This window comes from Nicotiana tabacum, chromosome 16 (genome assembly GCF_000715075.1).
Source record: "Nicotiana tabacum cultivar K326 chromosome 16, ASM71507v2, whole genome shotgun sequence".
NCBI lineage: Eukaryota > Viridiplantae > Streptophyta > Magnoliopsida > Solanales > Solanaceae > Nicotiana > Nicotiana tabacum.
Window position 1 is genome coordinate 147561325 of NC_134095.1, and position 12917 is coordinate 147574241.

The following is a 12917-nucleotide window of genomic DNA, read 5'->3' on the forward strand; positions in this document are numbered from 1 at the left end:
CCTCGTATTAATGGTTTGTTTGACCAACTACAGGGTGCACGAGTGTTTTCTAAGATTGACTTGCGTTCAGGTTACCATAACTTGAAGATTCGAGAGTCAGATATCCCGAAGACTGCTTTTAGGACTCGGTATGGTTATTACAAGTTCCTTGTTATGTTATTTGGGTTGACCAATGCCCTAGCAACCTTCTTGCATTTGATGCATAGTGTGTTTCGGCTATATCTTGACTCGTTCGTCATTGTCTTTATTGATGATATTCTGGTATACTCCCGGAGTCGGGAAGATCATGAGCAGCACCTGGGGACAGTGCTTCAGACTTTGAGAGAAAAGAAATTATATGCAAAGTTCTTGAAATGTGAGTTTCGATTGGATTTCGTGGCGTTCTTTGGTCACGTGGTGTTGAGTGAAGGGATAAAAGTGGATCCGAAGAAAGTGGAAGCAATGCAGAGTTGGCCCAGACCATCCTCAGCTATAGAGATCCGCAATTTTCTTGGCTTGGTGGGTTATTACTGTCGATTTGTTAAGGGATTTTCATCTATTGCAGCACCTATGACCGGGCTGACCCAGAAGGGTGCTCCGTTCCAGTGGATGGAAGAGTGTGAGGAGAGAAATCTTAAACTGTTATTATATTACCCGTAAATTGCTAGTTTCATATCTTTGTTTCTTTTTTTCGCAAATTGTTAGGCTTACCTAGTCGTAGAGACTAGGTGCCTTCACAACATGTTCATGGAGGGAGAACTTGGGTCGTGATATTGATTATATGGAGACATATTCTCTTGTAGTAGATGCAATTACCTTCAGGTATCTAATAAATTTGGCAGTCCATGAAAAGCTTGATATGCGGTTGATCGATGTTGTCACATCTTACTATATGGCTCACTAGACAATAATTTTTTTATGAAAATCCCTGAAGGATTTAAAGTTCCTGAAGCACATAAAAGTTCAAGGGAAACTTGTTCAATAAAGCTTTAGAAATTCTTATACGGATAGAAGCAATCAGGGAGGATATGGTACAATTGCCTTAGCGAGTATTTGCTAAAGGAAGGGTACAAAAATGATCCTATTTGCCCTTGTGTCTTTATTAAGAGGTCTGGATCTAAATTTGTCATCATAACTGTGTATGTTGATGACTTGAATATCATTGGCACTTCTAAAGAGCTTCCAAAAGCTGTAGAGTGTTTGAAAAAAGAATTTGAAATGAAAGATCTTGGTAAGATAAAATTTTGTCATGGCCTACAAATTGAGCATGTAACAAATGAAATCTTTGTCCATCAATCAACATACACTGAAAAGGTTTTAAAGTATTTTTATATGAATAATGCACATCCATTGAGTACCCCGATGGTTGTGAGAGTGCTTGACATAAATAAAGATCTATTTCGGCCTCAAAAAAATGATGAAGAGCTCGTTGGTAATGAAACTTCATATCTTAGTGCAATTGGGGCACTGATGTATCTTGCCAACAATATCTGACCAAATATTGCTTTTGTAGTAAGCTAATTAGCAAGATTCAGCTCCTCCCCAATAAAAAAATATTGGAATGGTGTTAAGCATATATTTGGATATCTTCAGGGAACTATAGATATAGGATTGTTTTATTCTAATGAATTCAAGTTAGAAATAATTGGCTATGTCGATGCATGTTATTTGTCTGATCCACATAAAGTCCGATCTCAAATAGGCTATTTGTTTACATATGGAGGTCCAGCTATATCATGGCGGTCAATGAAACAAACAATAGTTGCCACATATTCAAATCATGCCGAGATAATAGTCATTCATGAAGCTAGTCGTGAATGTGTTTGGTTGAGATCAATGACTCAACATATTCAGGAAATGTGTGGTTTTCCTATGAATAAAGATAATTTAACTATACTATATGAAGATAATGTTGCTTGCATTGCTCAACTGAAAGAAGGATACATCAAAAGAGACAGAATAAAGCACATTTCACCAAAGTTCTTCTTCACGCATGATCTTCAACAAAATGGTGAAACTAATGTTCAACAGATTCGTTCATGTGAAAATTTGGCTGATCTATTCACTAAAGCATTACCAACTTCAACATTTGAAAAGTTGAGACAAAAGATTGGAATGCGCCGTCTTCGAGAATTAAAGTGATGTTTTCGTGATGGAGAGTAAGATACACATTGTACTCTTTTTTCCCTTAGCCTAAGTTTTGTCCCATTGAGTTTTTTTGGTAAGGTTTTTAACGAGGCATATTATATATTTGTAGACATCCAAGGGGAAGTATTAGAAAACCTTTCGTAAATATAGATGTCCATTACTCCCACTACTTTAACCCATGATGTAAATAACCTCTCACTACTCATCACTATTATGATTATAACTCTCACGCCTCCATAATCCTTCCTCATAATCTTCCCCTATGATCTCAATTGTTAATGTCATGTTTAAGACAATCCTTTTGTAAACTTCTATGTAATAGTATAAATAGATGCATGAAATGATATGTGACACACTTAAACATTTGATGAAATAAAAAATTTGTCCCTTCTTCTCTTATTCTATTATTTATCTTCTTGTTTTATGTTGTTACTTTGAGTTATATTTCTTAACGGCCCATATTTTATTCAGCAAAAAATAGAAATCTTTCCAAAATAAATAAATTCAATTAACTAAATACTAAGTTGTAAGTAGATATAATAGTAAGTCTATATATGTTCTCTAAAGAAAAGGTATACAGTGCCATCTACAGAGAAGTCTCTCACACACTATGTGTTATGTGTGTGTGAGAGAGACCTCACTTACAGAAGTTTGATCAAGAAGTGGAACTTGTTGATCCATTTGGGTAATCTCAATATGATGTGCCATATCCTTCTAATTAGATAACATTCCCGAAACTGTAATTCCAACAAGAGATAGTAAAAGAAATTGATCACGCCCAACTCTAGTCCTAAGAAGAATGGTCAATGCAAATATGAACCGGTCTAAAAGTGTAGAGTCGAATTCATCAAAGAACTAATGCTTAGCTACAACTGTTCAATATCGCTAAGAAACACAAGTTCAAACAATTTTCTAGTTATAAAAATTGTGATTTTTATTTTTAACTAATTAACTACAAATATTAAAGTAGTAAAACTATCAACTAAGATACTAAGGAGATTAAGGAGGCCTAGAGTAATGATTTTCCCAATTTTCAGAATCCTTTCCGCCACGTCTCCTATAATTTCACCTAAATATTTTCTACTGATCGTGATCACTTCAGATTGCGTATTTCTCTCCCGAGCAACTGCAATAATTTACTAGACACGTGACTTATAATATGTCCTAATAAAAAGATTGCAAACTTAAAGGGATGCAAGCAAATATGGCACAAGAGGAAGAAGTTCTTCTCTAAAAATTAGAGAAGCGTTCAAGAAAAAACAAAAAGAATAGGTGTTGGTGAAAACGTGCATCAACGGGAGTTGAAGGCATGTGCTTCAACAAAATTAAGTGTTGGTGACAAAGTGCATCAATGGGAGTTGGAGACAGGTACTTCAACAAATCAACAAAATTTGGTGTTAGTGACAAAGTGCATCAATGGAAATTGGAGACAAATGCTTCAACAAAATTGAATGTTGGTGACAAAATGCACCAACAGGGGTTGAAGATAGGTGTTTCAACAAAATTAGATGTTGATGACAAAGTGCATCAATAGGAGTGGAAGACCAGTGCTTCAACAATATTAGGTATTGGTGACAAAGTGCATCAACGAGGGTTGGAGACAAGTGCTTCAATAAAAGTGGAAGTTGGGAGATGTCCTCCAACACAATTACAACAACAACAAAAAAAAAATCAAACGTATACAACTTTGAATTACGAGAGAATGTTGGAAGACTAATTCAAAGTTGTAGCAGGAAACCAAAATTATTAAAAGTTTGATATTTGTAAGTTTATTTAATTCATGTTTAACTAAGATTTATAATCAAATTAATATAGGAATATATTTTCTGTTTTTAGTAAAAATAAGTTTCGTACTATTATAAATAGGATTATTGCTAGCTTATTTTAAGTATGCGAAGAACAGTGGAGACATGCGAAGAAGAAATACAGTATTATAGATATCTTTTAGAGATTTATAATAAAATATTTTCGTTCAGATTTATTGGAAATAAATACTATATAAATCAAGGACGGATTAAACCATCGAAACTTTTGACTAAAAAAAAAGAATATGGATTAATGTGTCAATTTTACTGTTGCAGACATAGCAAGACTTTTTCTTTTTCCTTTCTAATAAGTCCACTGGAAAAAGATTAATTAAAAATTTCTACTGCTATTAGCAATTTATTTCAATTGTTAAGGAAAATATGGGACAAGTGCAGAGCGAAGCCATTGACAACCGATCTCAAATTGATTCATCAAAGGCATCGAAAGCCACCTCTGCTGATGAATCTCCGCCGCAATCTCTTGATTCTTTGATTGCTGGTAACTTCTCTATTCTCTGTTTTTACTCTGTTTATTTCTTCTGTTTTTTTTTTTTGCTTTTGGATAAAAAATTTATTCCTTTTTTCAAGAATCCAAAATCAAAGTTTAGTCTTTATTAATAGCTGCACTACAAGGGGCTTGCAAATTTATTAACTTTTTTTTTTCTTTTAATGGGGTTGGAGAAGAGCTGAGATGTGTAGTGAAGGTAGTAATCAAAGAATTAAGAGATTGCACCTAGAGGCAGATTTAGGATTTTAATTCTATGGTTTCAATATTTAAAGTTTTTAGCATTGAACTCGTTATATTTTAAAGTTATAGGTTTATATCTATTATTTATTGTAATTTTAGTGATATTCACGTATAAATTTATGTTCCGTGGCGAAAGTACTAGGTTTAAGTGTATGCTCCATTCGCCCCTGATTGCACCTATTGCTTTTGGCTCAACCTTTATGTGTATGTTATTAATAACCGCAATAATTTCACCTCAATATCAAACTAGTGGAGGTCGACTACATCAATCCTCTAGCTCTATTGGGTTCACTTCTCCACTACTTAATAATTTGTAATTAGGGATCCAAAATTAGAGATTCTCTAAATCTCTGGCGTTTCACAACACTATATCTCTAATCAAATTGACCTTTTGTGACCAACTAGTTGGTATTGATACTTTGTCTCCATTGACCAATAAAAAATAAGAAAAAGAGAGAAAAGGAAAGAAACCTTTGTTTCTATATCTATTCTTTGAATTATATAGTATTTGCAAAGACTTGAGCGCAAGGGGAGCCTTAGCGCAACCGTAAATATTACGGCCGTGTGACCAGCTAGTCACTGGGTTCAAGCTGTGGAAATAGCCTTTTGCAGAAATGCAAGGTAAGGTTGTGTGCATAAGACCCAATGTGGTTCGGCCCTTCCCCAGATCCCACGCATAGCGGGAGCTTAGTATATCGGGCTGCCTGACAAAGTTTAGAGTAGTACTCTGCACCTTCGGACTTGAAATGTGGATTCATCTACGGCGGTCGGGGAAAGGGAGTAAAGGGGCTGGTTTGTTGAATATGTGGTTTCTTATGTGTTGATACTACGATGAAAGTTATATGCATGACGCGGTGTCAATATTTTGTTTGTGCGAAATGATGGAGTTGCTATTTAAGGGAACATAATATTGAAAAATGCAGTTTTCCTGCTATCATTAAGGAATTGACTTTCATTTTTGGCTATATAATGTATGTTTTCTGTGTACTTATACTTAACATTATGGCCAAGTTCAACTAGTTTGGGATTGAGGCAGAATTGATTGACTATTTGTTGATTAGAAAATTGATAAAGCTCTAATTTCACTTCCCATATGAGTAGCTATCAATGCTCTTTTCATGTATTGTTTTCTTACTGCAATCTGATTTTTGCAACTATCTTTACTTCTTGCTCTATGTCTCTATAAGTGTTTGTCATTATCCCAAATTCTTGAGAGACAAATTGTCTTTGGATCCAGTAACTACAGTTGATCTATTTGTATAACATCAAGGTGTATACCAGATCTATAGTGAAAGTATGCTAAGTAGTTATTTCCAAAGACTTGAGCGCCGTGTAATAACAATATTGATTGAATACTTCCTAATGATGTTTGAACCATATTTGTAAAATTTAAAGACTCTTAAGAACTTTTCACAAATAGTCTTCCTTTCGTCTTGTAGAAGCTGCAGCATATGGTGAAGATGGTGAGAATGAGGTTGGTTCAGGCTTTTCGGATCATTAACTTGCTCAATAAAAGTTGAAATTTGTTACTTCTCTTTGCTCAAGAAACTGAAACTCTATTTTTAGTCCATTGACGAGAAAGCTCGGAAAGCCTTAGAATGCCCTTGCATTGCTCATTTACGGAGTGGCCCCTGTGGCAACCAGTTTTCAGACGCTTTCCTCTGTTTTCTCAAGAGCACGGCTGAAGAAAAGGTAACTGAATTTGTCTGCTCCTCGCTATTTGTAGAGTTATAATCGATGCATCTAGCTCATCTCTCGTGAAGATATTCGTCACATCTTTTTAATTCAATTTAATTTCTGGGAGCTGATATTCCTCTATGAACCAAGGTTGTTAAGTGCCACATAAGTTGTAACATGGTAAACATAGATCAGCTTATTAAGCTGTAGTTATACCTATTTTTGTGTCTATATTATGAAAGATTAAAATTTTGTGTGCGTTCCTACTTTTTCTAATTTTGAAAAGGGAAAAATTAAGATTGTGTGGTTTTTGTTTTCTGCTTGAGAGACTTAATGTCTCCTTTCTCTATAGTCTGGAACAAGTTACCAGGAGCGAAGCCACATGATCATAAGGGTGGTCAATCGAACACCCTTCGTCGAAAAATTACACTGTGTATATAAGTAAAATATTACGTTTTAGAGTTATATAATACATATTGAACACCCTTTGTCGGAAATTTTTCTCACTTCTTTATTGATCACCATTCGTTGAAAAATTATACCGTGTATATAGGTAAAATATTACGCTTTAGAGGTATAAAATACATATTGAACACCCTTTGTCGGGAATCTTTTTCACTTCTTTCAAATTTGAACACCCTTGGGAAAATTCCTAGCTTCGCCACTTGCTACTATGAACGCCGGAAGACAAGACCAGGCATTATAGATCATTCTTGACCTTAAAAATTGGCCTCCACAGTTGATGTCCCAAAATTTGCTTGCTTGCTTGTGGTAAATTGACTTTGATGTTACGTGAGGATTACGATCAGAAAGCTTTGCCATCTTCCAGTCATTCATACACAACACTGGAAAAAAAATGTTCAAAATTTGTCTTTTGAGCAGAAAATGGAAATGAAGATGAGTTTGCATTCAGTCCTTTACTTACTCATTTTGTTCTTTTTCCCTTCTCCATTATTCTAACATGTGAAAAACCTTCATTTTCGACTGTAGGGCTCTGACTGCGTTAGTCCCTTCGTCGCTCTTCAGAGCTGTATCAAGGCGAATCCTAATGCATTTTCTAAGGACATCCTGGAGGACGACGATAATACCAGGAAACAAGATGAAGTCAGTAAGGAGGAAACACCAAAACAAGAATATAGAATTATCCCTCCCATTTGGTCTGTAGAATCAAAGGGCTCTAAGCGTAAGGCGTAGAAAGTCTCACCTTTTTATATTGTTCTTTTTTGATTCTTTCATTCTAGGAAGCTGTAGTATAATACTATTGCACTAAGCTGCAGTGTATTGCAAAAAAAATTCTAATAGTGATTTACATGATCAAACTTTTGATGTTTATTAAGCTGGAATTGTAGAGACTACTAGGCCATAGCTCTACTGGTTAAGCAAAAGTTTGGATGGGTTCAGTTTTAAGCAAGGCGGATCCAGGATTTAATGCTTATGGGTTCCTACAACAACCTCAAGTAAATTTTCAATAGTAACTGGGTTCACATTCAAACATTTATAGATATTTAGTAAATTTTTTGAACACATTTACACTGTTTGGACAAAATTTACTGGGTTCACGTAAATCCATAGGTTGGGAGGTGGATCCGTCCCTGGATTTATGTATCCCAACTTTAATGTTATCAATTGCTATTTATGGAACGTTTTTCTCAATGTATCTATATTTACATGCGCGCAATGTATTAGTAAATGCTTTAGCTTTACATTTGATACTTATGAGGTACGCGAAAGGTCCTTAAATTTCACAAAGGATGTACAAATAGCTTGGATGATAAAGGGGAATGTCCTATACATTATTCTTTTTTTAGGTTTGCTCAGTTGGCAAAGCACATCCATCCACAGCCGTTAGGTCCTGGGTTCGAATCATGTTGGAAGGGAAGTGTGAAAACACTATACAACTTCCTTATACTATTTCTAACAAGTTTAAATAATATACACTCCAAAATTCTCACGAAATCAAATTTGGAATTTAAACACACATATTTAAGCTTGTTAAAAATCTAATTTTCACTACTCAAGTGGATTTGGTTTGTTGAACTAATATTTGAGTCACAGTTACTGATTCGAAAGTTAACTTAAAAGTTTGGGCAATCTTTTTTAAAAACTAAATAGTAATTTCGAGAACCTGTTGGAGTTGAATGTTGAGTATTAGCCAATTATTTTTGGGCTAGGTGGTTGTAAATTGAAATATGAGATATTAAATTGAAAAGTAGGGAGGCCAGTTGTTCTTATGGAAAATTTTTCCTTGTTCAGGTCTAGCATAAAAGTTAATGCCATAACTAATAATGCTGGATTCGCCCATGATTCTGTCAAGATTAACAAATCTGTTCCATCTTCTCGTTTTTCAACAACAATGCTGGAAATTCTTCCTTGTTCAAGGGCCTCCAAATGAAAGAAACTTCCCAATTGGTGTTATGTACAATTGCCTAGACAAATTCAGGATATAGAGTCAGCGAGTTTAGAATAAGTAAAATATTTTTTTTAAAACAATTGTATATATACATATTGAACCAACAAAACCCGCCCTAAATCTGACTCTCTTGACTTGTCCTTCGTATTCTCCTCTGCATAACGTGTAGAATCACGCAAAGATAATTTGCTTATTAGTTGAAAAAAAAGTTTCATGCAGCTTGTGAGTATACTATGTAAGAGCCACATAAATGAAATGATTCACCTTCTTCATACCTTCCTCAATGCCTACATTTCCCCTATATATACATCAATATATGAAAATGTTGCAGCCAAGAAATTGTAAAACATGGAAATATTGGAAAATAAAAATGTAGAAGTAAACAGCAGTAAGTACAAGAGAAAAGTATGTGTGACAGGTGCATCTGGTTTTCTAGCTTCATGGCTGATCAAACGCCTTCTATTGTCTGGTTATCATGTCATTGGCACAGTTAGAGATCCAGGTACATGCAACTACTCCTACTCCTACTCCTACTACTAGACTATGTTATACGCAGGGGCGGATGTAGTGTTCTATCGACGGGTTCAATTGAATCCATAATTTTCGATGCGGAGCAAAAATTTATATGTAAAAAATTCATTAAAATTGCAAAAGCAAATATGAACCCATAAATTTATAACGGGTTCGATGCTGAAAACCTTAAAAGTTGAACCCATAGGGTTTGAATCCTTAATCCGGCTTTGGTTATACGGATCCTTCATTTGCCTGCGCAAGAGCGATATACATATGCAAATGGAGTGTATTTTCTATGGATTCAACCAAACTTTAAGTTTTTGACACAAACATTCTATATAAAGAACATTAAAATTTCAACAAAATTTAAATTCTGAACCAATGATTTTAAAAGTGCAATGAGTTCAGTGCTAAGAACATTAAGGTTAGACTCATAAGGTTTAAATCTTGGATCCGTCTCTGAAAGAAAAAGGTGAAGGTACTTCTTGCAAGTTCAGTGCTAAGAACATTAAGGTTAGACTCATAAGGTTTAAATTTTGGATCCATGTCTGAAAGATAAAGGTGAAGGTAGTTCTTGCAAATTCTTCAAAATACACTAAATATTAGAAAATGCGAGATCGTTCTATACCAAATATATGTACTTAAACGAACCTATGTAACAATAGCTACTAGTAATGGAGATTTATCCACTCAAATCTGTTAGAAGGCATTGAAGTTTGTATGTCAAAATCAGGGAACCAGAAAAAAGTAGGTCATCTGTGGAAGCTGCAAGGAGCAAACGAGAGACTTCGTCTGGTGAAAGCTAACCTTACTGATGAAGGCAGCTTTGATGATGCTATTATGGGCTGTGAAGGTGTTTTTCATACTGCCTCACCTGTCTTGGGAAAGCCTACTTATGATCTTACGGTATCCAAAATATTATGTTCGTTTCATTTTATATGACAATATTTGATTGAACACACTTTTGTAAGTCTAAACATTTCAAAACTTCACAGAATGAAAAAGAGTACCATATAAATCGGAGAAGGGAAATCACCTTAAGTGACTAAATGTGCATGCTGCAGGCTGAAATCCTGAAACCTGCAATAGATGGTACCTTAAATGTGCTAAGATCCTGTAAGAAAAATCCAAGCCTGAAACGTGTGGTTTTGACCTCATCTTCTTCAACAGCAAGGGTAAGAGATGACATTGACCCTAACATACCCTTGGATGAATCATCTTGGAGCTCTGTCGAACTCTGCCAAAAATTTGAGGTAAATACATCTCTGTTTGCTGTTAATATTTCCTTTTCATGTACTCCCTCCTCCATTTCACTTTAGTATGATAGTATTGATTGGACATGAAGTTTTAAGATGTTAATTTGACTTCTATATTAAGGAAAATATCAAAGTAGTATTTGAAAGATAGTGTGATAGAGAAAATAACACATTAAACTTAAAATTTAAATAATTTTTCTTTTAAACCGTGGTGTTCGGGCTAGCTTACGTGCAACTCAATTAATTCCATGGGGTACTTGCTGCCTCCCACCAAGGTAAGGGTAAGGCCGCGTACATCTCATCCTCCCCAGACACCTCTGTGGGAATTCACTAGGTTTGTTATTGTTGTTGTTGTTGTACTTGCTACCTCCCATCAACACAGGCATCGAGTAACTTTGTCCACTAAGACTTGGACAAATGGGATAAAAGTTAAAATTTAAATAGTTTCTTGAATTTGATTTCCTGAAAATTGTGGAAGTTTTTAGAAGTCAAACATTTTGACATGTCCCGAAGTAAAAAAAAAAATTTAAAAAGGAGAAAAAAGATGGAGAATATATATAATAATTTCATCATTTTACTCTGTGGATGCAAGATTTGGTATGTACTATCAAAGACACTAGCCGAGAAGGCTGCTTGGGAATTCTGTGGACAAAACAACATTCATCTTGTGACACTACTCCCCTCTTTCATCATTGGACCAAGTTTGCCTCCAGATTTATGTTCAACAGCAGATGATGTCCTTGGTTTGCTTAAAGGAAAGACAGATAAGTTTGACTGGCATGGAAGAATGGGTTATGTTCACATAGATGATGTTGCTCTCTCCCATATACTTGTCTATGAGCATCCAGATGCTCATGGGAGGTATCTTTGCAGCTCAAAGGTTCTTGACAACAATCAACTTGTCTCAATTCTATCGGAGCGCTACCCATCTTTGCCTATTCCTAAAAGGTCAGTATAATCTCGAGAAGAGGAGAATTTATTATATAAGTAGTGGATGTATGTGCACTTATATATACAAAATGGCTTATAACTTAGTAGCTATGTTGCTCGGATATCCCAAAAATGAGTGATTTTTGGAGGATTTGACATACAGCCGACAACATTTTTAAAAGGATCCAAGCAACATATCTTAGTAGTACTAGTTAAGTGTGAGTTCAATTCTCACTATCTTCTTTCTCCTTATTCCTTCCCCCCTCTCCCTATTAAATAGCAACAATATAAACAAAAACTACACATACACAGTAGCAAATATTAGCAAGAAACATTGACTCGCATACAAGAAAAGTTAAGAAAATAAGTTGATAACGCTTCCAGCTTACATGCCACTACATATATTTATACAAAAAATGTGAAAAGAGTAAAATATGCCTGATACACATGTATGTCAGTATATGAAGATGTGCATATGCCTATTTAAATCATGGATTCGCCTCTATCCTAGAAAGACCTATAGTTCTACATACCACATCCATTATTTCTACTTAAAACAGGTACTCCTAATAAAGGTTATAGGAGTACCTTATTATAAAAAAAATAGTAGGAGTACCATTTTGATGGAGATTCAAATTAACTGCTATTTCAGGTTTAAGAAACTTGATCGACCTCACTACGAATTCAACACCTTGAAGCTGGAGAACTTAGGAATGAAATTCAAGTCCATTGAAGAGATGTTTGACGATTGTGTCGCATTCTTCAAAGACAAAGGCCTTATCTCTTCCATCTAAGAGACAGCATTTCTGCATAAAAGCTCTTTACTGTATGACCCTTTGGATGTTTTATTTTTATGTACCTCATGTGTTGATCCTTAGTTATTTATACCAATAGTTACCTCATCTATGTATTAGTAAATGGAAACTTGCTGTTACATGGTAGCACATGCCCCGATTATACGATTCAAGGCATCTTTTGTGTCTGAATCCTTAGCATTTTCAAACATTGACAAAGCATTTCTAGCAAACCACAATAGCAGATTAGCAGCACAAAGGAAACAAAAATAGAGAAAAAAGGGACTTACTTAACAATAAAAGACAGGTAATTTTCATCTGGATCTGATGATCCAAAAAGCAACCAGAGGTTGATATCCAATGAATTAGCAGTCAAATTCAGTGCCCTTTGTACCTTCCAATTCCATGAGCTTTTGCTTTTTTCGACTAGTAGCAACTACCTAAACTAACCAACAATAGTCGTTGTCACATTGTTACATACATACAATCGGAAGAAGTGGTACAAAATAGCTTAAGAAGAAAATAAAAACCAAGTTTCACTAAATCTAAAAACTCAAAATTTCCAATTTCATCTCGAAAAGTCCCTGAAATCGCAAGTATTAAAGGATCAGCTTTTTTTAGAAAGAGACTCACTAACTACGAGTTCATTTACCAAAA

General features: G+C 35.0%; 2 protein-coding genes across 2 annotated transcripts; both read left to right on the forward strand.

Moving 5' to 3' along the window:
• The first annotated feature begins 4204 nt into the window (after nucleotides 1–4204).
• On the forward strand, nucleotides 4205–7693 carry LOC107774980 (mitochondrial intermembrane space import and assembly protein 40 homolog). The gene is made up of 4 exons (XM_016594641.2): nucleotides 4205–4431; nucleotides 6120–6154; nucleotides 6247–6372; nucleotides 7348–7693. Exons 1-4 carry the CDS (start codon nucleotides 4314–4316, stop codon nucleotides 7549–7551), a joined length of 483 nt encoding a protein of 160 aa, XP_016450127.1. The 5' UTR covers nucleotides 4205–4313; the 3' UTR covers nucleotides 7552–7693.
• Nucleotides 7694–9095: 1402 nt separating this feature from the next.
• On the forward strand, nucleotides 9096–12407 carry LOC107774983 (tetraketide alpha-pyrone reductase 1-like). The gene is given in 5 exon segments (NM_001325192.1): nucleotides 9096–9269; nucleotides 10014–10186; nucleotides 10345–10533; nucleotides 11129–11484; nucleotides 12119–12407. Coding segments are annotated over 5 exon segments (1014 nt in total). The 5' UTR covers nucleotides 9096–9115; the 3' UTR covers nucleotides 12261–12407.
• The last annotated feature ends 510 nt before the right edge of the window (nucleotides 12408–12917 follow it).

What these genes read in the sequence shown, in the direction of transcription:
- LOC107774980 (XM_016594641.2), top strand. Translation starts at nt 4,314, where the DNA reads ATGGGACAAGTGCAGAGCGAAGCCATTGACAACCGATCTCAAATTGAT. An exon ending in TCTTGATTCTTTGATTGCTG is followed by an intron (nt 4,432 to 6,119) that starts GTAACTTCTCTA and finishes TTCGTCTTGTAG; the next exon opens with AAGCTGCAGCATATGGTGAA. An exon ending in GTGAAGATGGTGAGAATGAG is followed by an intron (nt 6,155 to 6,246) that starts GTTGGTTCAGGC and finishes CTCTATTTTTAG; the next exon opens with TCCATTGACGAGAAAGCTCG.